Here is a 27,314-nt window from a genome sequence, read left to right as displayed (position 1 = left end):
AAAAAGATAAATCATAAATAAGATAATTGAAGATAGAATTATATAAATTTCATGTTAGAATCTTGAGGTGATCAGATTGAAATTTATAACGACAAGACTGAGAGAGGGCTATTTCTTATTTATATATAATCTAAATTCAATGATTAATTTTTCATTTATGATAAAAAAAATGAAATTATAAATAACACATTAATAATCTATTCATTATGAAATTAACCAAGCCATAGAAATCATTGCATTTTGTGAATTTTCTTATCTGCATACTTAAAAAAAAAAAGAAAATATTGGACCAAAACATAATACCAAACCGAAGCATAGCATGGTCCTCACCATAGTATTAAGCCGAATAGAGATTGTTTTATCTTTAGTATCTCAATCATGAAATTTGGTTTGGTCTCAACTATAACGGTAAACCGAATAGAGATTTTTTATCTTATTTAATGTCTAGTCAATCATAAAACGTGAAACATACTTAATCTTTTGTCCTTGCATAGGTCTAGGGGACACTGACAAATTCAGTCCATGAGACATACCCAACCTGAGTTACATGCATTGAATTGTTTTCCACCACATGTTGAAGAGCACCGGCAATGAATAAGAAGTGGGGATCGAATCGACCAAACTTGGACGTTGCGAATTACCATTCTGCATAAGTGTCATCATACAGCCCACGCCCCATTTTCCCCCCTTCAATCAAAACGTTTATTTATTTCTTTGCATGTACAACGAGCTAAAAAGGATCTTCCTTCCCTATCGGGAATTTAATATGCTCTAATGTGCATGAGAATCAATTTGTAATTATCTTTCTCAAGTTTGTTTTAAAAGAAATTTATAACAGAATGTGTATATTTAAAAAGAACGTGTTTATTTTAAAAACCTTCCTACTTAAATAACGTAGCTTAAATTTTTTATAATTATTTTTGTCTATTTTTTTAATATTATTATGTTATATATCTACTAATTAGGTAATAAACCTAAATGAATTAATCTAGTTTTGCAGCTGCATATACAGAAGTAAAAGCAAACGACCTCTAACTCCTGCATAAAATGTATGGTTTAGTCTCTTTAATTAGTTCCCCTGTTACAAAATGAAATATATTCTTTTGTTTCTGCAACTATAAGTCAATCTATGGCCCCAGAGATTTGGGCATCCACAATAGAAAGGTGTCCCATTATTTTAGTTCATTACTTTCCCCCTCCCCCACTTTTAAAGCAAAAAAGGAAGAAGTTGACACCACTAGTAAACTTGACTTATCTTTAAGTTGATTATAACTCCTAGTCAAATGAAAGTACTTGTTATTTTCTCATTTTCAGCATATTTTTTTCCTGAAAAGAATAGCGCCTTTTTTCCTTTTTGAAGAGCATAGGTTCCTTGTTATTAATAATAAGAGCAAAATAGTTCACAAATTACAACAACTTTCGCTATTTAAATATCTTTGATCAAATTATTCTAAAAATGACATTTTTATCAAATTTATTGGTCAATTTATTTCCAATATAGAGAATATGTTGAATTTTTCGATCATCCAATTGAGTTTTGAGAGACTCAATACGCAAGATAAAATTTTTCAATCTCGAATAAAAAGTTTACGAATTTGACATCCACTCGATCAACCATATTGATGAAAAGGGGAATATTGGGTGTTTTTATTTTCTTTCCCCTTTTGCTTAGCATTTCAACTACAAAATTCATGCTCTAAGTTGTTAGGAATAAAACGTGCTAATTTTCCCCTTTTGCAGCTTAGATTTAAAAGAATAATAATACTACCTTTTATTTTATTTTGGAATTTCTTTTGTACCTTATTCCTCATCCTAATGCCCAATTATTTGCTATCAATAATTCTCGTCATTTAAGACCAATACCTTAGGCGATAAGAATCTTTGTTATCCACCACTAGCCTCGTCCTTTTGCAAAATATTCTTGCGTAAATTGTGATTTTATGATTCGATTCAATAGTATTAATTTACATTTGTTTTTTATTTTATTTAGTAAATTAAAGGTGTTGTTATATTATTTTATTTTTTTACTCTTCATAATATTTCAATTTTTTTTTAAAAATAAAACAAGCACAAATATAATAATACTAGTATTATTGCTTAATCTCGGACTGTCCCAATCCCAATTCACTTCCTAAAAAGGCACTCTATTTTTCCTTTTTTGGATCCACCATAAAAAAAAGAGAGGAAATGAATTGTCGTTTTATGCCTCGACTTTTGCAATGCAATGTCGTTCCAAGAATCTCGAATTCCAAAAGGAGCAAATTGCAAAACTTCTCTCTACTTTTTTAATTATCTGGGGGTAAAATGACACATAAATCCACATCCCGTTCGCCAACACTTTCATCAAAAGCGGCCAATTTTTTTTTTTAAGTCAAACTAATAGCTGCGCTAAAACTGATTACAGTCCCGCTTTTTTCTATTTCTTCAAAAAAAACAAAACAAAAAAAGCGAAGAAGATAGCTCCAACTCCCTTTACGTTTTATTAAAATCAAAATTCCCCTTTTTTTTTTTCACTTCGCAATTTATTTCCGATTTTTCGGCTGCGATTTTCTCGATTATTTAGAGCTTTTACTTTAATCGCATTGTTCTTAGATTTTCCGATCTGGTACCGAATGCATTTTAAGTTTTTTTTTTTAGTATTGGATTTTAGCTTTTTCTTTTTATTTTTGATTATGTTTTTTATTGATGAATGAATCGCAGCCGCCTTAGATAAATGGAGAAAGTGGTTTTAGAGCAAAAGGATGCAGTTGATTGGGTGTATAGAGGAGAAGGAGCTGCTAATCTTGTTCTCGCTTACACTGGATCATCTCCCGCATTTGTAGGTTCCTCCAGCGATTTTTTTTGGGAGAATTTTGAATTTATTAAGAAACTGAAAGTGGAGTAGAAAATTGAATTTGTTTTTATTCAATTTCGTTGCTTATTTCTTTTTTTTTTTTGGAATTTTATTGATAAAATAATAAGATCGGGAAAGTGATGCGAATACAAAAGTCACAACGGAACGACAAAAATGGAGTGAACGGAAACGGAACTTTAACAACGCATGAGCAGCTTCTCTGGCGAGAAGATATGGAGCTTACGGCGTCGCCAAACAGAGAGATTGTTGAGCAACTTTACGTTAAGCATGTCATGAGCCCGTTGTTGGGCCCAAAACATGTTGATGCTGGGGTATATAAATATATAAATATCCTGGTTATATATAATTGCTGATGCTTGAAAGTTAAGGTGGTTGATTTTTGGATTCTTGGTCTTTTGAGTTTGGCAGATACGTGTTCTTGTAACTAAGGAATTCCTTGAGTCCGCTGATAAGAATGTGATTTGTCAACGGCCTGCTTGGCGCGTGGATTCATCACAGGTTGATGCAAATCGTGATTCTGCGCTGATCATGTCGGATCACTCAGTCTTTCCAAACGGTAATCTGGCCTTCTCCTGATCTAGTGTGATGTATTTCCCCATGTTGTAGATAGGTGATAGGTCTCTAGCTGCCTTCCAGTCTTATCCTTATAAGAGCGAACATACTAGCAGACATACTTTCACCAGAATGTAGGTTGCAAACTGTTTACCTAGTAGTACAGATTTGGAAGTAGCTCTCAGTATTTTGTCTATTTGGAAATTTATATATCTTAAATTACTTTGTGCAAACTAGCCAGTTGAAGCATTGTTGTTCTTAATGTGATTTTGTTGACTAGATTGCTATCCCCTACTCATGCAATGTTATTCATGTGTGAAAATCCAGGGGCTTGAAAGCGGCTTATAGACGTGTATGTGGTCTTCTGCATTTTTCATTTTCCTAGAACTTATCTCATATGTCAGAATATGAGTAGTTAAATCTGAACAAATATGAGCCTAGATTTCCATTGCAAATGATTAAAATTAGTTTATGAAATATAGCAAAGAATCTGTTGGGCTTTTATATCATTGCACTTTCTTCATTTCAGGTACTCTGAAAGGTGGACCATGTATAACGGTTGAGATAAAGGTGGATTTCTTTATGCCTTTTTCCCTCAATTTATTTGTGTCATCAACTTATATTTTTGGCGCGTTATACATTTTTGTTTGCTCTACTAAGTTATACTTTCCTTTTGTTTCCATAAAGTAGCCCAAATGTGGATTTCTCCCAATTTCAAGATTCATAGCTGAAGAAAATGCTCTTAAAAGAATCGTAACTAGGTTCAGAATGCACCAAGTACTGAAGTTGCATAAACAAGAGGTAATTATTGGGTGTTTGTTGGAGCTGGGTTATTAATTATTCCACATGCAAGGAATGAATGTCTATTCTAGCATCCCACCCCCATATATTAGCTAATATGGCCATTTTGTTAATATTTATGTTTATTCTCACTTTTTTAATGATTCTGACTGTTTCTAAAACTATTTACTTTACAGATATCAGAATATAGTGAATATAATCCACTGGATCTATTCTCTGGATCCAGAGACAGGATCTGTAAAGCTATCAAAGCTCTATATGCCACTCCTCAGAACAATTTCCGTGTTTTTTTGAATGGTTCTCTTGTATTTGGGGGCTCAGGTGGTGGCACAGACAACACCACTGTTCTGGTTGGTGAGGCCTTTGAAGGTGCACTTAAGAGTGTCATTCAGGCAGATAATGGCCTGCGCACAACTAGTTTTATACAGCTTGTTGCTGACACGGTTTATACTTGTGGAGTATTAGATCAACTTCTTGAAGTTCAGAAGCTTGATGCTTATGACATTGAAGGGGCGATTCATGCTTATTATAACATAATTTCTCAACCTTGTGTGGTTTGTAGAGAATTAAGTGATGACAAATTATCACACCAGTATACCTCCTTGCACTCCATTCCGTTGGATGAAAGCTTGAAGATTGTGAAGGACTATTTGATAGCTGCAACTGCAAAAGACTGCAGTTTGATGATTAGTTTTAGACCAAAGGAAGATGGAGAGTTACAATCAGGATCCTCTAAAATTTCTTTATATCTAGGATCAACTAATCAAGTTTTTGAGTACAAGGTAAGCTCCCTTGCCATTTTCATGGAGTTTCAGTGTTCATTGTTAGTACCGAAATACTTTATTTAGTATTGTCATAGCATTTGAAAGCAATTGCTCAAAATACTTTCTCTGCATGCTTTCGGTTGTTGTTTAAAACTACTTCAATTCAAAATTTTTTGATGGTTTGAAATTAAAATGTTCTCAGGAGCTATTCTAATTTGCTCAATCTTTAAAATGAACCTAGAAAATCTATATGGTTCTTTCTTTTACCATATTGAGGAAAAGTTTTTGGGCTGAAATCAAAGTCCTCTGTAGCAAGGTTTCTTCTCTTCTTACATATATAGCTTATCTAATTTGCAAATTTCTAGGTATGTTTCATTGATCTGGATTTGAAACCTTTGAAGAAAATGGAGTACTATTACAACCTAGATAAGAAGATAGTTAGCTGCTATTCTCAGAAGGTGAAAACTGAGCATTGAGCAGATAAAGCTGCTAGAATGGATTCCTATGGAAGTGTATCGAGATGAAAGATATGCCTCCGAAGACAATTTGTTTATTGAAGATTCTACTGGTAAGTGCAAGTAGTTCTTATATGTTTCCTAAACTGTTGTTGTAAAATTAAAGGTTGTAAAGTGCAGATGAGTATCGCTCATCTTTAGGCTCAAATTCTTCCTTCACCTCTTTTTGGGGCTTTTGGATTTCCCTTTCTTGGGGAAAATAATCTGTTGTCTGTATCTTTTGCTTAAAGATTTATACTACTTAATTTCTTTTTCGTTTCCCTCCTTGTTATGTGGAAACTGAATGATCCTCTGCTTTTACAGCAGTTGTATATTCACTGGTTTATATCAGATTTACCTATGTGTTAATCCTTTTTCCAATTTGTTGTACAATGTCCAATGTAACATGGACTGCCTTTAAATCAGATAAACCATGTGCATAACTCTGTAACTCGCTATGCAGTTTGTCTTACTCTTACCAGAGTACAGTTACTTGATGATTTACCAAAATCTTTACTTCTATACTTTGTTCTTTGTAGTCTATGACATAAATTCTCTCTCTGTTTTGTAAAGCTATAATATTTCTCAATTGTCAACCCCTTGAAGTAAAATCACTTCCACTTTGAAGTATTAAGTTGTCAAGAATCATCTATACTGAAGCTATGCAAGACCCTTTTTCCATTTGAACTTGAAAATTTTCCTTTGAATTGCTTCTGTGTTCAGCTGCTATTGGCTAGTATTGTGGAGAAAGATAATTATTCATGTTTGAGAGAGTTAATGCATTTGAATTCTTGCAATGTTATATATTTGTAAATTGTAATGCTACCATACATACGTTTCTCATCTGGTTTCAGAGGGAGGACTGGTTAACATCTCACCATTTACCGGTGGGAGCTTAACTGGAGAGAAAAAGAGAAAATAACAGAGCATAAGGGTTAGGGCTAACAGGGAAAACGATGTGCCAACTACTCACTGCCATTATATCTTGAGCCCACATTCCCAATTAATTCATACAGCTGGATGTTGAATTTACTGTTTCTAGTGGGAACTTTGTTGGTATCTTGTGGTGATGTTGAAGGTATTAGCTGACTTTCTTAAATGTACTCTTGCTTAAAGGCTTATCGAAAAGCAGAATTTGTGTGAAAACCTATCTAATCAATTCCCCTCTTTATTTCCTTCTTAAGCCTGACTATTTTGTGTAATGTTTGGTTGTGAGGGAATCTAACATAATAAACTTCTTACAACAACTACTTGAAGATATGAAGGGGACCTTGATTTTCAGATAACATTAATGTTCGTAGTCATTTTTCTTTAACAAAGTGGTGCTTCTTTCTAGACAGCACGAAGCACTGTTGTTTTTGAATTTTGAACTAATCTTCTGTGCAAGGTTAATTAGCATGGTCTATGGTCTCCTCAGCCATAAGCCTGTAAGCATAAAAGCATTTGATTTGAAGATATGAAAGCTCTAGGATGTTTTGGGGCCTAGCATATGTGCCAAATTAGTGCAATTCTGTCTCCTGTTCCTTTGAAGTTTCCTGCGTAGTGAAGTTATTCCCCTTTGTGTAGCTTGTATTGAAGTTTTGTAGACCTTTTGCCCAATCAAAGCTCGACAGCTGGAGATGCCAGTTCTAAAGTGCTTGGACCATTGGAGGGAGGTACTCTGAGTTACGAGAGTTATATACCTGCAACTTCAACATATTTTTGGCTTGCCAGGTATATATGTTCTATACTTCAATGTTATTTACTATAGTTTCAGATAATTCCAGTCTTTGTAATTAGAAAGCCATTTCAATGCTTTGGAGATTGTTTCTTACCTTTCTTTGTCTTTTTTGATTCAAGGAAATTCCTAGGCTACCCTTTACTCCTGCTCTTAAACTTACTTTGGATGTGTGGACAAGGCAACTAAAGCCCTCAAACTTCTAGTTCACTGCCTGCCTACAACGACCTGTGCTTCTTTTTTTAGTTTGCCTATGATTATGGGGAATAATTATCTGACATCACAACCTAAAGTCATTAATGTTTGAGTGGGATAAAACAACTTCCTAATTCAGGTCTCAGTTTCGTTAGCTTAGAAAGTTTAAGTTTTTGCCTTCATCGCTGAATGGCCATCTCTGCTATACAATCAGCTGGTTTTTAGACTGCCGAGAAGGCTTGTTTGAACGGTATTGGTAAAGTTCTCTTCCTCTTATAATCTCTTAAATATTTTATAGTTGAAGGCTTGGGTTAAAAAGGACCTAAATGAGTGGTGTAAGTCTTAGTTTTGCCCATTCAGTTCAAACTGCCTCTGACGCACACACAAACTAACTCTCCCATCTTCCCAAATGTTACTAACAGTAGAAAACCCTGCTAAAGTTGTACTGAAAAACTCTAGGTCCTAGGACTGACAGCCTTGTGCAATCAGAATGCGAGGTTCCATCTGGTTACTCTTAACAACATCCTCAAATAAAGCATCTGACTGCCTACACTGTACAAATGATTGTTTAGGCAGCCTACTGGAACTTTTCACAGAATCAATGTCATACGTTTATGAGCTACTGCTTGTATGATTTACTTTTACCATTAGAATAATTTTCCTTAATGACTAGGAGTTACTTTGTGAGCCAGCAAAACTGCTGCATAGGTATGTTACATTCAAAATTGATTCAAGGTCGTTATGAGTGAGAATAATGAAGTCATGTTATTGTTTCTATGCCTGTGTCAGTGTGTGTGTGGTGTTTGGGTCTGTAAAAAATTCACATTTAAGGAGCATGATGCCTTTGGTAACCCAATCAGGCACCTTCTGACTGGCATTTGCTTGTCACCAACTAACACTGTTAGTCCATTTAGTTTCCAACCAAACTTCTATCCAAAAGCATAGGAAAAACCATACTCAAAAACACTTTTAAAGGTAACCCAATCAAGAACCTTCTGACTGGCATTTACTTGTCACCAACTAACACTGTCAGTCCATTTACTTTCCAACCAAATTTCTATCCAAAAGCATAGGAAAAACCGTACTCAAAAACACTTTTAAAATTACATGAAATCAAATGAAGTTAAGAGATGTAGTAACAATTTATACTATATAGGAAGTTTGGGATCCATTACTTTATACTGGAAAAGCTTGTTCTCATTCAACATTATACAATTGTAGTTACTGTGTGCTTTATTCAAAACCATGTCAAAGGTTTACTTTCCCCTGAAACCCACTTAGCTCCCATAAAGCTTTATGTTATTTGATGTTTGTTCTGTTCTGCATTTAATTTTTGACTCATCGTTCTGCTCTGCCATTCTCTCCCTGCACTGACATCCTACAATACTACTGCTCATATGACATTGAATTGAATGTCTGTTCTGAGATCAGATAAAATACTGCAGAATCTGACTCCTTTCTTTCTGGTGCAGAAAACTGTCCTGTCAGTGGAGCTCCTCTGCCCAAGGTGCAGGCAGAAGGTAATGAAGGTAATCTCAGACGTTGTCGGGATAACTTCTATTGTCCTTGATCCATCCAAAAATACAGTAACTGTGATAGGTGAAGCTGATCCGGTCAAGATCATTAACAAGGTCAGGAAATTCCGAAAACATGCATCGATCGTAAGTATAGCAGCTGCAAAGGATGAGAAGAAGGATGGGAAGAAGGATGGGAAGCAGGACGAGAAGAAGGATGACCGGAAAGATGTTATGGTTTACACCCCAAAGATGTGCCAGAAATGTGAAGTCTGGTATGTTGTGAGCGATGATCTTTACACTTACTGTTCCATTCTGTAATTAACATCTCCATATTCCACAATTTAGCATCTGCTGTAAATTTATATTCTAGTTTCATGGATTCCAAGAACCCCAAATTCAGAAGAGGAACCCCATTCCTTATCCAGCAGCTAAAGAAAAGGCACTGTAACTTTTTCCTAGTACATCGGAAACTGCCATTGTTTCCATCAAACTGTCTTCTGCAAATTTTAGAATATGTAAAGTTGCTTGTTTTCTTTTTTTGAATGATCTTTTTCCTTTGTTGGATTTTCGCCATAGCATGTTGGATGCAAATGGCCATGATTGTTACTGTTTTCATCTGTTTAAAGCAGTTGGTTTTACACTCCCAAGGTCCTGACTTAATTGCCTTGGAGGGCAGAGGGCCGCTGCAATTACTCTGAAGAAACTACCCATCCTTCTTCGTAGTTGTAGGGTCCCCTGCCATTAAAACGTAGGAGAAGCCAAACGACTGGCCTTTTTATTGTGGGACGTGCTTGAAATGTGCTGACCAAGGCTTGTCCTTTGCGTAGGGATGTCATGTCCCTCCCCAAGCAACTTCGTCCTTTTGGACCAAAATGTAAAAATTAAATGATAATGGCATAATTTTTTTAAAAAAATTAAAATTATTTTAAAAAATTATTTATTTATTTATTTAGAGTCAAATAAGTTATTATGATTAATAATTTATCAATCAAAATGTCATTTTGTTATTCTATATATCATATGATGTTAATGTAGTACGTTGACATGTTATATTAATGTAACATGATAACGTAATCAGGTGTTATTTTTTATTTTCTACATTAATATCACATGAATATAAAATAATAAATAATATTTTAATTTATAATAATTAGTTAATTGTTAATTATAAAAATTTATTTGACTTGAAAGCACTAGATGAATAAAAATTTATTTAAAATTTTTTTAATAATTTAGAGATTTTTTCAAATATTATATTAATAATAATTCACAAAAAATATATTTATTCAACAAAATTCACCCAAATTGTTTCTTCGTTAATTTAAATTTATCGATAAGGTATATAATTTATACATGATAATATATTAAATATACATTTTAAATTATAAAAATGAATAACACTTTAATAAGAATATTAACGATGATAAAAACATCGAGGAATGAATTAATTAGGGTTAGCAAGGATGTGACCAGTGGATCACGATGTTAGGTTCTCTCTATAACCCTAACCTTAAAAAGATATTAGTAGCAAATTGGACCGGTGGGGCACATGAAATTACATATTCTTCCTTCTATAAAATTGGGAACAAAATAAATTTAAGGGGGTGGGTTTGTGGTTAGCTAGCCAGGCCGAAACCACGAATGTATCCTGATTGCCGACAATGGATCGGTCACCATACATAAGAAATTGAGATGTTGATTTGATAATAATAATAAAAAAAAGTGTTATAATAATATAATCTATGAAAGCTGTCTATTTTTATTGATGAATCAAAATCAACATATGATATCAACAGGAAAGCTCATTTGATTCAATTGTCCTTTTTTTTTTTTGTCCAAGGAAAAAGACTTTGGAAGGAGATTGTCTCATGTCTTAATTTTGTTTCACTTTTAGGTGACTATTAATTTGGCTTGCATCTATAAAGGAATTTAGTGGGCTTGAATATTTTAATTACCATTTTTCTCTTTTATTTCAGCTAATGTTTTTCTACATGAAAATATTTGAAATTATAAATCAAATAAAGATCTTCTGTTCCCACTTGGTACTTCGTTTGATATCTGTTCCATAGGTCAGCATCATGTGTTTAGTTTTATACTATCAATTAAAAGCTCTAATTTATAAATCCTAACAGTAAAAACAAATAATTTAACAATAAAGATTAATAAATTGATGTTACTGATATGGTCAAAGAGTGTAAAGTTACCAGGGCTTTGTGGGCCAATTATTGGGCTTCCAAATAAATGGGCTTTTGTTATTGTGGCCTCCTTTCAAGACCCTGGAAAGGAGGCAAGCAATGTTACGCTTGGTCCATGACCTCCGAAGTCGAGAGAATTCTAGTTCCGAAATCTGTGTATAATTAAGAAAACCTCCCTAAAACCCTGAGAGTACTCCAATAGAAAGAAATAGAGATGTGGGTTTCTATCAAGGCAATGCCTTCGTATGAAGCTATTCTCTCATCAGCTGCCTCTCTCACCGCCTCAGCCATTCTCCTATGAACCATTGCCAATGATTTCCTCCCAGACTCCATCAAGGATCACTTCTTTTCTCATCTTCGAAAGCTCTCCTCCTTTTTCTCCTCTCACCTCACGGTTGTCATTGAAGAGTCTGATGGGCTCACTGCTAACCAGATCTTCCATGCTGCTAACCTTTACTTGGGTGAGAAGTTGTCATCATCGAGCTGAAGGGTTAAGGTTAACAAGGCCGAGAAAGAGAGAGGATTGCAAGTGACTACCGATGAGAATCAAGAATTGGTTGATGTGTTTAATGGTGTAAAGTTGAAGGGGTACTGTTTTATTCACTGAATTATAAGTCAGTTTCTGACAAGAAGAATACCTCCAATGGGAAGTTGAAGGAGGAAGTATGGTACTTCGAGCTGAGTTTCCATAAGAAGCATAGAGAGATGGTGCTGAGTTCATACCTGCCATACATTCTTCTCGAAGCAAAAGAGATTAGAGGAGATAAAAAGTCTCTGAAGCTTCATACAGTTGATTACAAAGGTACAGATTATTGCAGTTCGATCAATCTTGATCATACAGCAACTTTTGATACCATGGCGATGAATCTGTAAGTGAAGAAGGCACTAATAGAAGATCTTGACAAGTTCACAAGAAGGAAGGAGTTTTACAGGAGAGTAGGGAAGGCTTGGAAGCGTGGGTATTTGTTATATGAACCACCTGGAACTGGAAAGTCAAGCCTGGTTATGATTTAGATTTAAAAGAAGTTCAGTGCAATTCGGATTTCAGGAGATTATTCATAGGTACAGCTAATCGTTCTATACTAGTCATTGAGAACATTAATAGTTCACTAGATTCTGCTGAAAGATGACAAGGTATATGCATCAATAAAGAAATTTCTTATCCCAATTCTTGTTGAATAGTTAATGACATTGATATTAACTTACAAGTAACTCTCTCGGGTCTACTGAACTTCATTGACGGATTGTCATCAACTTATGGAGATGAGGGGATAATAGTGATCAAAACCAATCACAAGGGCCATCTCGATCCAGTGCTGCTCAGACCAGGACACATGGACATGCATCTCCATATGACTTATTGCACATTTAGCCGTTTCAGGGCACTTGCTTCTAATTATTTGCAAATTCAAGATCATCCACTTTTTGAGGAAATCAAGGGGTTGTTAGAGAAGGTTCAGGCAACACCAGCTGCAGTTGCAGGAGACCTGATGAAGAGTCAAGATCAAGATGTTTCTCTTCAAGGCCTTATCAAATTCCTACATGACAGAGCAAAAGCTGAGATGCTGCAGGAAAGTTAGAACATTGAACAAAGTTTAGGCAAAAGCTGGGATGTTTGAACCTTGAACAAAGTTTAGGGGCGTTCCTGCAATTCTCCTCAAGTTAGAGGCCATCATCTCAGAACCATTTTACAGCATCAAACCAATGTCTTGTAATTCAAATTGGGGTATATAATATGAAAAGTAACAGAATTCATAGCAGCAAAATTGTGTGCAAAGGATTGTGCATATATATCAGTACCTCAGGAAAAACAAAGAAAGAAATTTCAATGCTAAAAACAGGGCAGTGAATCTCTTTCCCCTTTACAACCATTCTAAACCCTATGTTCCTTTCTAGTTTCTAATATGGATCATAGATGCGAAGTCTGATGTAATAAATGAATATATGTCTTTCTTCTGCTTATTGATCCTCAAAATCTGCATTCACAGGACAAGAAAACTTTGTATCAAAAACATTTTGTTCACGCTAGAAAAGGAAGAAAAATACCCAGTTGAACAGGGAAAAAACAACACAACATCCTGCACAATGAAAAGTGCCTTAGTTATGAGAAGCTGAAAAGATATCCAAAGATTAAATTGCATCTGCAAACTCACAACATGGTGATGCTCATTTTCACATTTAAATACCAGCAAGAACAGAAAAGGTACAAGGTAAGGTAAAGAACGGTAGATGCAAAGAACCAAAGTTTCAGACTACCTGGGCAACTGAATTTTGATCTCTCCAGTCAGACCACTTGAGATGATTTCTTGCAAAGTCTCAGGTATGTTTAGTCATCATGCCTCTCAAGAATCATCATTGGTAAGAAAGTTAAGTTTTTTACATCAAAATCGTTGGAATTTGAATCCCCATTAGACTTAACTTCACTAGTTAAAGGAGACAAAGTTGCCGCAGTTCCCACACGAACATAGGTTGCAAAAGAAAACCGGATACCATTTTCTACTAATGGCTTGGATGAGTACCACAGCCGGAAACAAGACAAATCAATAGCTGGAATGAACGTATCGCATTCAATGCTTGTATCAATTTCAGTAATGTGGATGGCTTCACTACCTGGAGCATTGAGTGTTTCCCTGCAGTATAAAATATCATACATATCCCTTTCATCAATAACCAAAAATATGCAACTGTAACTAAAATCTACCTGAATATCTGGCCACCTCCAATGACAAACACCTTCTCTATTGAAAAACAATAAGGAACCTCTGCTAATAATTGCAAAGCTGAAGAGATGCTCCCACATATTACAACGTTTTCTCCAGTTGTAATCTTAGAACTCTCTGAACGAGTCAGGACAACATTTAGGCGACCAGGTAAAGGTCTATACTCAAGTGGAATACTCTCCCAGGTTTTTCTACCCATTACAACAGCGTTCTTCTTCTCAGGATCTGATGTTGTCATTGTAAGCTCCTTGAAGAATTTGAGATCAGAAGGTAATCTCCATGGCAACTTCCCATCTTTTCCAATCCCCATTTCACGAGTTGCAGCCACCACAACTTGGTAACTCCTCAGGGAATCACTCTTAGGCAGGCTCCTTAAATTATCACCCGGCGTTGAAGAAAATCCAAGCATTGCAGACTCGTCGAAACCCCTTGAAAATCGCAATGATGCAGACCCAGAGATAAGATGAGAAACCCCCTTTGTATAAGTGTAACAACCCAGAACAACCTGAAAATGAAAGACACCAATAATTTAGATAAATCGAAAGTAAGAACGCTGAGGAAGATAAGTAAGCCACATAATATACATAAAAACCTTAGAGAAAAGTATGTTCCTCTGACCATAGATTCGCATCAACATTGAGAAGAACGAGAGACCCAAGAGCCGCAATTTTCAAACTTAGAAACAAAAGATCAAAAGAGTTATTACTGTGCAGAGATTCAAGAAGTTTAGTTGAACTGGGAACAGTAATAGTTGCTCTGCGTTTTGTCTGGAACTCCGGCGGTCTTGGTGTCAGGTCAAATGTTGTTATTTACCCAAAATGTCACCGACGTCCACTGGATTATTGTGGATCACTTTCTCTCTTCTTAAGGCTTACGGGGTTAGGGGCGTTGGGCTTACCCAACAAAAGGAAACTGAAAAACCTTTTCCCTTTTCCTTTTTATTTTGTAGAAAAATCGTGTACTAATATACACCCCTTTATTTCAATTTCCAATTACCCAATATATGAAATGTGAAAACGTGCCATAGAAAATGAAACACCATTTTTATCTATTATATTACAACAACATTCAAAATGTGCAACAAGCCTCCCAAAAAAAACAATGAAAACAATAAAAAAAGAAAGAAAGAAGCAACCAGCCACCGGTCCGGTCCAGATGACAAACGTAAGGGCCATCTTATGTGGTACAATAGCTATATCCTGTATGGTATTTTATTTACATTGCATTCCCCTCTGTGATTGCCGGGAATCAACAAGCTCTATATATGTATAAAGGTAGTTTTCTGTCCATCTTGAAGGTAAAGTATTGAATGCTGCTGTGCTGATCGAAATTCCGCCATATAGTTTCTTTTGGATACAGATATCACATTTTCACCAGCAAAACCTCTTGCTCTGCATCGTGCATTCAAAGATAGCTGATGAGAATCAGTTTGCATGTATTATCAGGTTGAGAGTTATTGCGTTCGACTTACCCGAGCCTTGGCTTCTTCTTGACTATCTATATAGGCAAGGAGTTCTTCCTGCCGCATTAAAGCTTCATGAAGAGCCTGCTCATGTATATAAAGCACAATCAGAAAAGCTCAAATAGAAGAAAACATGCATTGTCATTGAAAACCTTAAATCGAATAACAAGGGGCATCATCATAGATCTCTCATGTCAAGCTTGACTCATTTGATGGAGCATGAAAGTTGAGGACAAATATCAAGAGAGGCTTGAAATGCCTTCTCAAGGCTAGTCGTGACCTTAAATCAAATAAGTGGTGGTGGCATCAAAGAAACTATCTCTACTCAAGATGGAATCAAGAATAATTACCTTTTTCGTAGCAATTAGCTCTGCTTCTAATGCATCCACACGATAAACGGCAGCATTCAACAACTCCTCCTTCTCATGAGGCATCTCAAATCTCTTTGATTGTAGCATCTCAACCTTCTCTTCTAGATCACCCAACCTTCTTACGACAGATGACAGGAGGTCTACCTCAGTAAACCTCGGAGCAGGTGAAGGGGGACGAGTTTCCTCCTTGTATATCGGTTCAACATGCTGGTCAGGAATACTACGTGTCAAATCAGTTATACTCTGCTTCTTCATCAGATGCAACACCATTGTTCGGATAAAAGCAAAAACGGTCAAGAAGGCAATAACTGCTGCACCAATATGACCATAAATTCCTTTTGGTGTTTGCTCTACCAGTGGCAGAGGAGGAGTCCCTGCAATTAAAGCCAACTTTCTGTTAATTGTGGGTGATTGATTATCTCTCAATAAATCTTGACCTTCACACCATGTCTTGCATGAAGATGTGGACAACAAATAAAACCTCTGGTCATGACAAAGACATTAAAATTTTGCTTTAAGCAAGCACATTTACATGCATGATGATCCTGTAGTAGAAGCTGGAAAACAATCAAGAACATTCTGTTTATGCTTGAGATGGCATGCAGTATACAAAATAGTTTCTCTCATCATATTGGCAAGAGTAAAAAAACTAACATTGAAACACAGCTCATATCACTAACCTTCAGAACTATATGGACTCTGATGGAACACTTGTATCTCACTTTCTGAATCCACAACCTTGTCAATCATAGGAACGTATTCATCATACTCATATGAACCACCAGCAGAGATCGCCTTACCAGCCATTCTAGCCTATACAAATGTCATGGTATGTAGTTAAAGAACTCAAGATAGAAGAATTTACAGTGCAAGACTGTATTTGTAACCATACTCCCACTTAGCCATCTTAGGATGTTACTGTGCTACTTTATGAATATGATCTGTGAAGTGAGCAAAGCATCCACATATCTACTTGCAAGTGAAGCATTCTTGGATAGACAAAAAGACTATCCTGGTGTTTGATGATATTTAAACTGTGAATCAAAAATGCAAATCCTGTTATGCCATATAATCATTCAACACAATTAGCAAGGGCCTACCTCTTCACTAACAGGAGCCAATATTGGATGTAAATAGCTTCTAGTTGTCTTAGGAGAGGCAATTTCTTCCACATCAGATCCTGACTCAGCTGTAGATGTGTCACTACTCTTTATCTGACTCAGTAAGAAAGCAGATCTAGATTAGAGAATATTTGACTGAATTCTAACAATGTAAACCTCAAAGCTGAAAAGGCATGATGTGCACTGTGAAAAACATATCTAGTGGACCATACCACGGGATAACGTGGCTTATCATAGGCAATTATCCTTCCTTCACTGTTTGAAACTGTCACAATTTGTCTGGAAAATAGCGCTTCACCACTGGCAATCATCTGCATGAAGACATACAATCATATTGCTTAAAACATGTATGAAATAACACTGAAAAGAAAGGGATCAGAAAATCAGGGCAAGCGTAATCACAGAGTGCATATCAAACCTTTAATATGTTGGGGTCTTTCCAGGGACCTTTGTCAGACCTCATGCAACCTCCCTGATCAGCACAGGTGCAGCTCCCTCCCAGAAATTGTGGCAACTCACTAAAAAAGTTCAAGATATCAAAAGGCTTTAGTTGCCGGTACAATTGAATGCAAATTAACCAACATGTATGCAACCAAAAAATTAATTACCTTGAATCGATGATTTCAAGCAACTTATTCTGGTAGTTGCTACCAAGAACCTGAGAGAAATTTCAAAAAATAAGGTAACTTCTATCAACTGAGGAGTGTAGAATACAGAAAAGCCAAACCTATAAAGATTTTGAACTTACATGAATCTTACTAGCTGTTTTGGAATCAAGACAAGATTTGACAGCCCTCCAGACCATCTTAAAACCAGGACCAGCATTGATGATAAACATTCGGTAAAGAGTCTGCAGAGGAAAGATAATTCAAGGAAATGCATAACCTTGGTTTTGATTCCCAAAGAATTTCTATTCTACAGTAAACACGAGCAATTTTCACAAGTACACAATATATTAGCACCTTGAACAACCTACCTCAGGATAGTTATCACCATCAATCTTCTGCAGCCGCCTCACAAGATCTTGTGCAGACTTGCTAAAGCTTTTACAGCCCTAAGAATAAAAATGACTTGCAATGAGCAACTTGCAAGTGTAATAAACTCTACTTAGGCCAAACATAAAATGATGGCAAGGAAGACTATAAAATCTAATAAACAACATGAAACATACCATGCCTTGAACATCCAAAATGGTTGTGCTGGAATCTATGTGTCTCTTTGCAGCAATGGAGCAAGCCGGAAACTTAGTTGCAAAACACTTTTCAAACTCCTGCACATGATATTTTACATATCGTTCCAAAGTTGTTACTCGCATGAGCTTGTTAGGGTCGACTTTTCCCAGCAATTCAATGTAAACAGGTCTTCCTTCCTTATCCACCCCATGATAACCTTGAGGGTAGTACTTCAACACTTCGTTCAACTCATTGAACTCAAAATCCTGATTAAACCATAATAACTATTTTTTAGAAAGTAAGTCAGCACTGGTCCATATAAAACCAGGCAATAAGTAAATAAACAACTTGGAAAAACAAAGTTATAGCTATGTCATTAAACTTATGATAAACACAAATATGTAATACAGTAACTAAGGAGTTTAAAAACTTATGATATAGGCAAATATTTCATATAGTAACTAACAAAGATCCCACAGATGATGTGGGACATTCCTGCAATAAGATGAGATAAAATCACTAGATGAGATCACCTCCAAAATAGTATCAGTACCAAAGTCATTTCTCCATTGGATCATATTATCCCACATGTGCTTTGCTTTTTCAATATCGAATTTCCTTGCTTTTAAGAATCTGCAAGAAAACACCTATTTCAGAACACAGAGTAAGCTAAACCAATCCTGCATCATTTTTTCTTATAGAAAAATCTGTATCAACAGTAACAATTGTTCAAGCAATTACTCATAAAAGCAAAGAAGATCACAACCTCAAAAGCTAAATTGAGTACCTAAGTAGCATATGATAATCGTCATGTTTAGCAGGAAGCAACTGCTCTGCTATTAGTGCCTGATGGAAAGCATCAACAGTCTGCAACTCCTCAATATCTCGAATATCCTTAATCGAAACAGATCTAATTTGACCATCACTTTTCCTCCTACTTTTCTTCTTGAGTGATCGTCTGAATTTACTCGACGCCTTCATCGCTTTCTTCTTGAGGTTCCCGATTCTAGTCTTCCTGTCCTCTTCAGAGATTTCGAAATCCGATTTCCTTTCTTTCCTTTCATCATTGCTACCATTTCCCTCAAAACCTGTATAGCAATCGAAAAAGTTCATCGAAGATGTTCTAAAGCCGATTCAAAAAGAATTTTCTCCAGCAACGAACAGCAGTAACAATCAAGAAAACGAATATGAAAACAAAAAAAAAACCTAGAATTCATAAAATATAGAACAAAACAAGTCAAAATGATGGAATTTCAAAATAGAAAGCAGAGAACATGAATCATGAAGAGAAATCACTTACAAGGCCTTGCGAAACGATCGAGAGGACCGGACATGTTCAAAGGTTCAATAAACAAAAAGCATCCAACGATCAAGAACACGAATGCGATCACTTAAAACAAACAGACGAAAGAAAAAAAATTCTGAAATAAATGAGAATAATAAAGAGTACTATTAAGATCTAAAGAACGGTAGCTCAAAGAACTCAATCTTCGGAACCGACGCCGCAAAACAAACAAAAAATGAAAAGAAAAGAAAAAGACAAATAAATAGCGTAAAAAATTTGCAATGATTAAATTGTCCCAAAAAAAAGGGGTGGGAGTGGTAGTATTTGTTATCGGCGAAGCAAACGACGGGGGAGCGAATACGAAATGCGGAGGAGAGAAGGGATAGGGGCTAGGAGGGGTCCCGACTGTCGTTTAAGTATATGTTCCTGTCTGTTAAGCGGTTGAAAAGAACGGATTGGTCCTGCTTTGGTGTTGACAGGTGGCGAGAAAAGGACATGCCGCGTGTCAATGTCCGTCGCGGGAATTTGCTGACGGGAAACGGAGTCCCCTCGGCCCCTTAAGTTTGCTTTATTCCCTCTTTTATTCTGTTTTTAAGGGCAGGTGTTTCTTGAGTTCTTATTTTATATCTTTTTCTTTATCTTTACGCTTTGATAGGACCCAGCTCTTTATTTACAACTTTGACTTTCGATCTCACGCTAACTTTGTTTTCTCCTTCATTTATCAATTTTATATTATCAACTAGCTAGTAAATAAATATTTTATAATTTAAATAATAACAAACATATATTATATTTTGGAAATGTATTAAATATAGAACCCGTTAATTGTTGGGAAGTCTTGTTCTACAATAGGTAGCACAATGATAAATTGATAAGCATAAACCGAACATACCTAAAGCATTACATCAGAATATTTAACTGTATCTGTACATATATTCACAGTCTTTGTTACATACATATTGGTAGAAGAAGAGACAAGTGATTGCTCCTGTATATGTTGCCACTTGCCATTTTAGAGCTTCCAACAATGATTTCTATTTACAATTTAATTCACCAGGAACAACTGAGACAAAAATGAGTAACTTGTTAATGTTTTGGAAAAAAGGAAGGGAAGGGGAGGGGGGGAGACAGGTAAGGAACAATTACACCTTCAAGATTCAACCTAATTCAAGTTATTAATATCACCTGCTATGTATATTTCTTCAAGTTCCTTTGAATCCGAAACTGACCAAGTTTGTCTCTCAACTCAGCTGTCAGCAAGCATCACAATCATACGTGTGTTAATATTAACAAGAAAAAATAAATCAACTCTAATTTATAAGACATGGCTTTATAGATATTAGAAGATCCAAGATCTTGACATGATTAAACGTCAGTCAACATAGTTAATGGAGTTCATTTTGGATCATGATTCAAACTCGGTCTTGAAATTAGATGCACAAAATTAGAAACAGTTGTCAGCAGAAGAAGCATCCTCAAGAAACTCAACTCTAGGTCGGGGGTTAGGTTTTTTACGTGACAAGAAATATGGAACATAAATGGGCAGGTAGAGAAAGGGAGGGTACCAGCATCCTTGTAGCGTTCCTGAATAATAGCCTCATTTAAATCACGCACAATATTGAACTCCTCTGTATCGAGACAACGCTGACCGCTTGGCCTGAAACCATTAATTAAATCACATTGCATTCTAGATTTTCGAATTCAAAAACAAAAATCTCCTCCACATGTTAAAACGTTTAATTCCCTCAGTGAAAGGGCAAAAACCATCTCCAATTGTTTTAAGACTAACCGGTCCAGTTCAGTAACTACTAAGATATCCGAAGCTGGGGATTGCATTGACAGCTTCCCAGATTCAATCACTCGCATCCCATCACTGTATGCCAAGTACTTGTTCACTTGTATAGGTACCTACAGAGAACATCAGGTAGGCTTCCAAGGTCATATTTCTGAAAATCTTTCACATTTGGATTAGCATTTAATCAGCCTAGAAAGTACACAACAAATAGATATACAAAAATTTATGTTAAAACCATATTTCACAAAGAAGACGTAGTTTAAGTGGGCAAAAAAAAACCAGAAGGAGAAAAAAACAATATGCGGTCATCATAGGCAAGAAAATAAGCAAAAGCATAGACAACCACAGGAATAATTCTCTGCAAAAGATACAGCATTTCTGCAATCATACCAACAACAATGACAAAGCCAATTTTCCAGGATCATTACCACTTTTCCAGGCTATACCAGTACATAAAACAAGAAGAAATAAATTCTGACAATGTCCTAACATATTGTAAGGTAGTCTTGATCATTAAACTGGCATAGAAATTTGGGACAGTCAAAAACCATATCTTATGCATTCTCTTTGAAGCCATCAATTAGCATTATTGAACCATCTTACATGTTTTAGCTGTTGGAAAATGCTACCTTGCAAGAATTTAAAGCATTATGTCAAAAGAATCAATAGTTGAATATGTTCGTATGCTTCAAAAAGGACCAACAAAGTATGCATCTAAGACCTTCTCATGATAGATTGTAGTACCTGATGAACCTAGCAAATGTAATTCTAAAACAGTTACAATTGAGATGCTCCAATGCTACCAGTGAAATGCTTCAAAAGACTGTTTGGTAAAAAAAAAACAATCATACTAGATAATAACACATAAAGGGTACCTTGCATCTCACGGCAATGTTGATGGCATCAGAAGGTCGAAGGTCAAAACTCACAGACTCTGTTTCATCACCCACCTGTGAGAACATCCAACATGAGTCAGGGAAGTCTACTCTACATGAATATCCCAGAGTTGCAAGTCAGAGAAATGCACTAAAAGTGTGATGGAGCGAGCAAGAAAAAGAAAGAGTCAACAAAAGTTTCACACTGGAGTAACTACATACCTTTGTGAGGTACAACTGAGCAAAATAGGCCTCATGCACTCTTTTAGTAACTCTGACAAGCTTAACCTGCAAAAGAACAATATAAATATCACAAATTCACAATCCAGATCTTAAAGGAGTAAAGACATGTCCAAAAGATAGAGATGCCAGCATCTAGTAATCCTAGTGGTATTATGAAAATAAATTTTTGTTGAGAGAAAGAGCAAGAGGGGTTGGGGCAGGAAAGGAATCATACCGTGTAGCCCATCTTGTCAACCATGTCCTTCACCACTTGATACATCGTAGGTCTAGCCTGGAACCAATAGCCAAAACATATATTAGCATTCATATTCAATAGAAAACCACGGAAGAAGTCCGAATCCAATAAATCCGATATGCCCGGTAAACAACAATCCTGACTCAATGGGGGAGAGAAAACGATAACCTACAATGTGGACATTGCGCACCGCTGCCATGAGCAACACACTTGGCATCTCCACTGCCATTAAAACCACAATTCACATCAAACATGACTGGAAATGTAATACACAGAGCCAATTATACATTCGTCAAATAAAAATCTTCTAATAATATCATGTAAGATCACATACAAACAATGATCGGAAGAAGAAGACCGGTCCCATCTTCCATCTTCAACACGATGGCAGGATGCGGTGCATAATCTGGCAGATGCCCACCTTGGGGATTGTTATGGACACATCTTAAATGCCTCCCATCCCTCATTTTGATCGAAAATCCATCAGCTCCACTCCTCACCTCAACTATACGAAAAAAGTTTCAAATACATCAGCTAATAACTACCACCTATCATTAATTCAATACATATTCAAGGTAGCAAAGACCAACCCACAAGAAAACAAAGACAACAATGAATTAGTCAGTAGCTTAGCACACGCATACCAGCTTCAACCACACTAGAATTAACATAATCTTCATCGTTTTCGTTGAAATTCTCAGCCATGCTTCCATTCCCATCTGATGATGAACTGAAACTACAGTGCACCGTGGTCTTGCACTTCCGGAATTTTAGTTGACGAGATATAGCACGCGCCTTACTCTTTCCATCTGTTACCCCTCTATATCCCCATATCTCACTTCTATGCAATCTTGCCCTCGGAAAAGGATCATTCACCGGCAGCGTGTAAACACCAACTTGTTTGCTCCGAACAGCAGGGCAGATCACCGGTCCTTGCAAGGAAGCCATCTTTCCTCTTTCACCACCTACCCCACAACAAATACAAACAAATAAATGAATTTATGCCTCATTAGGTTCTTTTATGTTTGTAATATATAATATAAAAATAGGAAAATACTTACAAAAGGAAATTTACAGTTTACTTTTTAGTTGTTATTCTTTTTATTTGAGCTCCCAAATTAGAAACTAACAACAATCCAAAAATAAGATTAAAAACTTTCTATATCAAAGACGATTACTGATCCTACAATCCAAGAATAAGTTAAGTGATTATTAGAATTAAAGCATCGATTAAAGTAAACGTTACAGATAATAATCTACACCTGAAAAAGGTTTCCCAAACAGGAACTATAACTATACAGATCAACAATGAAAGATCGTTTTGTGATCAGCGATCAAAGCAAGTTTTCTCGAGAATCACGAATCTTTTGAAGTTCAAAGAAAGTCCCTGATTGATTACTATGTGGAATACGAACAGACTTTTTAACGATCTAAATCGAAAGTTACATAGAAAAAAAAAGAAAGGAAAGAAAAGATCAAAGGAAATGACGAGAGAGAGAGAGAGCTTGCAGAGTATGCAAACCGACAAGGTGGGGATCAGATGAAGGAACGAGAGATAGGCAGGAGATAAGAGATTCTTTTTTCTTTTTTCTTTCTTCCTTCTCGGATAGTATAAAAAGTCCTTCCCTCTTCCCTACCGCATTGAATCTACGCCCTTTATCAACATCTGAATTGTTTTCCAAAATTACGATTCTCTCCTATTGTCCATTTTCTTACTTATCCGCAATTTACTGGCGGTTTTTAATTCGGTAATTTACCAGTTTTAATTTTGGTTTTTTTTTCAAATTAGTTCTTTTTCTTTTACTAATAAGTACTAGAAAATACTAATCCTTTAAATTAGAGATTTTGTCCTATTTAAAGATATTTTTTATGATAATACTTGTGTATTAATTACAAAGGTTCATGATAATTTTAACTTATTGACACAAAATATTAATTTAATATAGTAACTCTAAACCGTGTCCTTGACACACCCACTAATGAAATTAATAAATTAAAAAATAAATATTTTATAAATTTATAATTAATATACACACTTAATATATAATATTCTTACATTAACACTTAACCGTGAAATATTATTTCATAAACAAGTAAAAATAATTTTTTTTAAAAAATAATTACTTTTAAAATTTAATTATTAATAATATGATAACATTTAATTCGTTGATATTATACTAAATCTATATATTAACTGCACATCCAATATAAATTTATTATCACTTATTTTATATTACGAATAAAATGAAAGGGTAGAGTTTCTAACTCTATAGAGTCTTGACTTTTTTCCTTTTTCTTCATTTTTTTTAGAGATTGGGGCCTTGGGGCTGAAAGTTTCATCGCCAATGTGTGTACCGAAATTTCAACCTTGACTTTTTGTTGGCAAATTGCTTAATGAAACATCAATAGTGTTTCCAGTGTCATTAATAATGGAGATAGCTGATTAGATACCTAAACACCAAATATTTAATTAATGCTAGCTAATTACGTTATTTAACGTTAGATAAAGGCACGTCTATAAGTTGCAATTTCTACCCAACCCTTTTTATGTTCCTATGTTTTGAACAAGTAAATGAGATGACAAAATGTGATGCTATTGATATCACACATACTTTGACAACTTGTAAATGTATTTATATATATGTTAAGAATTAAATTTCAGTTGCAATAGTTAAAAAGTTAGTTCGTCCGAAACTCGAAATAATTAATATATGTATTTTAAAATATTGAATAAAAAATTATTGATTATTTTTAATTTTTTATAAAAGATTAAGAAAAGTATAAAGTTTGATTATATGAATTTATATAATTTATTATTATTTAAATTTAATTAATTTTATTAAAAAATACCTAATTTTTTATTATTATAATTTTTAAAACTGATAAAAAACTCAACAACTTTAAATGTTTGAGTTAAGGATGACAATCATTCCAAGCAAGGCCTATTTGTTTTTAATGACACTAGCTCTCATAGATAACTTTGAACATTTTAGTAATATAGTGATGGATCGGAGGGTAAAAAACGGATTTAGAAAAGAAAGGACAACAAAAAGGGTTGAGCCCAGCTCTCGTAGTGACGTCAAGATTAGCCGTCTCATCGACAATGCCGGCGGCCGAAGATATCAAAGATTCTAGACTGAGTGCCACGTGTATAGTGATTCCCTCAAACGATCTGGATAAGGCTCTGTCCTTCTGCCTCCAACAAATATCACAATTTCTGGCTTCCTCTCTCAAAATATCATATATTTGGCAGAAAGGGTAAAGCCGTCATTATACATTGCAGGATTGCTATTTTTATCCGATTCTATTACTCTTTCATGAATTGCATCAGGCATCGAAGATCGGGTACATCGAGTAACCGTAACCTGTTAACATAACACTGAAGTCATGATTAAATAGTGTTATTAAGAGAAGATTTAAAAATTAAAAGTCGATTAGAATATTTAACTTATGCTTAACATTACAAATTATTAATATACGATTTACTTGATTAACAAAATATTATTTATAAAATATTAATTAAATAATTAAATAATATATAAATAAACAATTAACCTGTCATTTTGATATTTTCATTAATTTAATAATTAATCTTGCTGGAAAGATTCGAACATCTAAAAGGTGGAGTATTAATTTGCATAATTAGATATTAAATTCATTAAATAATTGCCGTTTCCAGACATTCAAATAAAAACCTTATGTTATTAAATTTTTAAAAACGTGAAGGAAATTAAGGGCTAACAATTGAGAACTTTGCTGTTAGCACCGTTACTAGATTTGCAAAGTGATTGATAGATAAACATAACAGTAAGTGGGTGACAAGATCAACGAAAGCACCTCCAATATTATTTTTAGTAATTAATTTAAAGCTTAATCATAGGTTTTTGGTCTTTTATGCTGACTAAAATTATACTAATACGTTGTTAGTATATCCCTTTTACATAGGTTTGGGTCTACTATCATATCTTATTCTAAGTAAATTTGTGTGGCTAAATCAAAGGAAACATGTATCCAAGACATTGATGTTGCCCAATATGGAAGAAGAAAGGAAATTATTAATTTTTGTATATCTCTCTTCTATCAAACAGCCAGCTGGTTGATTTTTGTTTGATATACAGATTTTGCCGCAATATAAAAACTCAAGGAAATTATTAATTTTCTTCTTATTTTTATTTAGAAACCAATATTATGATCAATGAATTTCATTTCTTGATTTCTAAGTTTTTGCTCTCAAAATCATGAGATGAATTGACCGATTGACATTGACTACTTGGGTTTTGTGTTTTACTTGAAACTTACTGGGCTTAAAAGAAAATAAGCTGTGGGCTGATGGACTCTGTCTAAAGCAGAGAAGCCTGTTCTTGTACAACAGAGTTTGCACAACTCCGAAATCAGCCCAAAACGTAATAATTAAAAAGAAAAGGATGTAATTTTTATAACACCACTTAACAAAATTGAAACATTATCCTTATAAGATTCATGAAAAGTATCATATTAATAGGATATTAAAAAACCATATTCAAAAAAGGGTTGGTAAAACAGTTTAATTAAATATTTTATATTAATTTATTGGATTTATAATTGATGCATTTAAAAGAGTTAATATATTAATATATTTTTAATAAAAAAGTGTAAAAGAAAAAGATAGAAAAACCTTTTTTTCATTTCGATATCTTTTAATTATTTTTTCAATAATTTTTGAGATTGATAGAATAAGTTCCATTACTATTGACAAGAAATTAAATCTCAAGTTTTTTTCTTTTACAGATTTTGAGAATATTTTTTATTTTTAGATGAAAAAAAAAGAAATTCATCGATTTTGACACGAAACTGTTAATTTTATTTTTAAAATACTAATCTGATAAGATGTACAGTTTTTACATTTATAAATTTAATTCACACGTAAAAAGTAATAAATTGCAATAAATTATTGAGAAGAGAATGCA

The 27,314-nt window shown here is 34.8% G+C and overlaps 5 protein-coding genes and 1 pseudogene across 11 annotated transcripts; 3 read left to right on the top strand and 3 right to left on the bottom strand.

Moving 5' to 3' along the window:
• The first annotated feature begins 2,350 nt into the window (after positions 1-2,350).
• LOC110416159 (inositol-pentakisphosphate 2-kinase-like) lies at positions 2,351-7,172 on the top strand. Of its 4 annotated transcripts, XR_002445147.2 has the most exons (9): positions 2,351-2,818; positions 2,962-3,165; positions 3,263-3,410; positions 3,936-3,976; positions 4,097-4,207; positions 4,384-4,989; positions 5,337-5,539; positions 6,320-6,543; positions 7,032-7,172. XR_002445147.2 is itself a non-coding variant. In XM_089783637.1 (7 exons), the coding sequence occupies exons 1-7, from the start codon at positions 2,714-2,716 to the stop codon at positions 5,445-5,447; spliced, it is 1,326 nt and encodes a 441-aa protein (XP_089639763.1). In that variant the 5' UTR covers positions 2,351-2,713; the 3' UTR covers positions 5,448-5,744. The 4 variants fall into 4 exon arrangements, 1 of the variants encoding a protein (XP_089639763.1); XR_002445145.2 differs by lacking the exon at positions 6,320-6,543; XR_002445146.2 differs by lacking the exon at positions 7,032-7,172 and having other exon boundaries at positions 6,320-7,024.
• Positions 7,173-7,649: 477 nt separating this feature from the next.
• On the top strand, positions 7,650-9,437 carry LOC149527212 (heavy metal-associated isoprenylated plant protein 39-like). The gene is made up of 2 exons (XM_089783638.1): positions 7,650-8,631; positions 8,850-9,437. Exons 1-2 carry the CDS (start codon positions 8,623-8,625, stop codon positions 9,210-9,212), a joined length of 372 nt encoding a protein of 123 aa, XP_089639764.1. The 5' UTR covers positions 7,650-8,622; the 3' UTR covers positions 9,213-9,437.
• Positions 9,438-11,303: 1,866 nt separating this feature from the next.
• On the top strand, positions 11,304-12,711 carry LOC110416162 (AAA-ATPase At3g50940-like; annotated as a pseudogene).
• On the bottom strand, positions 12,521-14,687 carry LOC110416161 (bifunctional dihydrofolate reductase-thymidylate synthase-like). Of its 3 annotated transcripts, none has more exons than XM_021428026.2 (4): positions 14,402-14,687; positions 13,791-14,314; positions 13,346-13,719; positions 12,521-12,627 (listed from the first exon to the last, which is right to left on the bottom strand). In XM_021428026.2, exons 1-3 carry the CDS (start codon positions 14,444-14,446, stop codon positions 13,416-13,418), a joined length of 873 nt encoding a protein of 290 aa, XP_021283701.1. In that variant the 5' UTR covers positions 14,447-14,687; the 3' UTR covers positions 12,521-12,627; positions 13,346-13,415. The 3 variants fall into 3 exon arrangements, with proteins under 3 accessions (XP_021283701.1, XP_021283700.1, XP_089639810.1); XM_021428025.2 differs by lacking the exon at positions 12,521-12,627 and adding an exon at positions 12,930-13,065; XM_089783684.1 differs by lacking the exon at positions 12,521-12,627 and adding an exon at positions 13,043-13,167.
• A 148-nt stretch (positions 14,688-14,835) lies between these two features.
• LOC110416158 (phosphatidylinositol/phosphatidylcholine transfer protein SFH8-like) lies at positions 14,836-19,735 on the bottom strand. The gene is made up of 14 exons (XM_021428019.2): positions 19,236-19,735; positions 18,723-19,023; positions 18,469-18,568; positions 17,935-18,201; positions 17,740-17,817; positions 17,512-17,613; positions 17,372-17,421; positions 17,182-17,281; positions 16,976-17,074; positions 16,743-16,856; positions 16,323-16,455; positions 15,622-16,016; positions 15,281-15,355; positions 14,836-15,200 (listed from the first exon to the last, which is right to left on the bottom strand). Exons 1-14 carry the CDS (start codon positions 19,267-19,269, stop codon positions 15,180-15,182), a joined length of 1,869 nt encoding a protein of 622 aa, XP_021283694.1. The 5' UTR covers positions 19,270-19,735; the 3' UTR covers positions 14,836-15,179.
• A 272-nt stretch (positions 19,736-20,007) lies between these two features.
• On the bottom strand, positions 20,008-23,997 carry BBD1 (bifunctional nuclease in basal defense response 1). 2 transcript variants are annotated; one of them, XM_021428024.2, is made up of 11 exons: positions 23,895-23,997; positions 23,013-23,333; positions 22,703-22,873; positions 22,541-22,590; positions 22,348-22,404; positions 22,113-22,178; positions 21,891-21,965; positions 21,010-21,128; positions 20,786-20,877; positions 20,406-20,470; positions 20,008-20,283 (listed from the first exon to the last, which is right to left on the bottom strand). In XM_021428024.2, exons 2-10 carry the CDS (start codon positions 23,314-23,316, stop codon positions 20,409-20,411), a joined length of 996 nt encoding a protein of 331 aa, XP_021283699.1. In that variant the 5' UTR covers positions 23,317-23,333; positions 23,895-23,997; the 3' UTR covers positions 20,008-20,283; positions 20,406-20,408. The 2 variants fall into 2 exon arrangements, with proteins under 2 accessions (XP_021283699.1, XP_021283698.1); XM_021428023.2 differs by having other exon boundaries at positions 23,631-23,989.
• Positions 23,998-27,314: the final 3,317 nt, after the last annotated feature.

This window comes from Theobroma umbraticum, unplaced genomic scaffold, assembly GCF_002168275.2.
Source record: "Theobroma umbraticum cultivar Fairchild unplaced genomic scaffold, ASM216827v3 scaffold_51.0, whole genome shotgun sequence".
Lineage (NCBI taxonomy): Eukaryota > Viridiplantae > Streptophyta > Magnoliopsida > Malvales > Malvaceae > Theobroma > Theobroma umbraticum.
Note: the sequence above shows the minus strand (reverse complement) of the source record. Positions and strands in the feature narration are given on the sequence as shown.

Bases quoted from the DNA above. Each gene is read 5' to 3' on its own strand.
- BBD1 (XM_021428024.2), bottom strand. From the start codon at position 23,316: ATGGCTTCCTTGCAAGGACCGGTGATCTGCCCTGCTGTTCGGAGCAAA. The intron at 22,874-23,012 runs GTATGCGTGTGC...TTTTTCGTATAG, and splicing joins TTCTAGTGTGGTTGAAGCTG to TTGAGGTGAGGAGTGGAGCT. The intron at 20,471-20,785 runs GTACCCTCCCTT...GCTTGCTGACAG, and splicing joins GGAACGCTACAAGGATGCTG to CTGAGTTGAGAGACAAACTT.
- LOC110416161 (XM_021428026.2), bottom strand. From the start codon at position 14,446: ATGTTGATGCGAATCTATGGTCAGAGGAACATACTTTTCTCTAAG. The intron at 14,315-14,401 runs GTTTTTATGTAT...TTTCATTTTCAG, and splicing joins GGAACATACTTTTCTCTAAG to GTTGTTCTGGGTTGTTACAC. The intron at 13,720-13,790 runs GTAGATTTTAGT...TTTATACTGCAG, and splicing joins GGAGGTGGCCAGATATTCAG to GGAAACACTCAATGCTCCAG.
- LOC110416158 (XM_021428019.2), bottom strand. From the start codon at position 19,269: ATGTCCGGTCCTCTCGATCGTTTCGCAAGGCCTT. The intron at 18,569-18,722 runs GTACTCAATTTA...GTTTTCTTGCAG, and splicing joins GATTATCATATGCTACTTAG to ATTCTTAAAAGCAAGGAAAT. The intron at 18,202-18,468 runs GTGATCTCATCT...TGGTTTAATCAG, and splicing joins GTACTGATACTATTTTGGAG to GATTTTGAGTTCAATGAGTT.
- LOC110416159 (XM_089783637.1), top strand. From the start codon at position 2,714: ATGGAGAAAGTGGTTTTAGAGCAAAAGGATGCAGTTGATTGGGTGTAT. The intron at 3,977-4,096 runs GTGGATTTCTTT...TCCATAAAGTAG, and splicing joins GTATAACGGTTGAGATAAAG to CCCAAATGTGGATTTCTCCC. The intron at 4,208-4,383 runs GTAATTATTGGG...TTTACTTTACAG, and splicing joins TGAAGTTGCATAAACAAGAG to ATATCAGAATATAGTGAATA.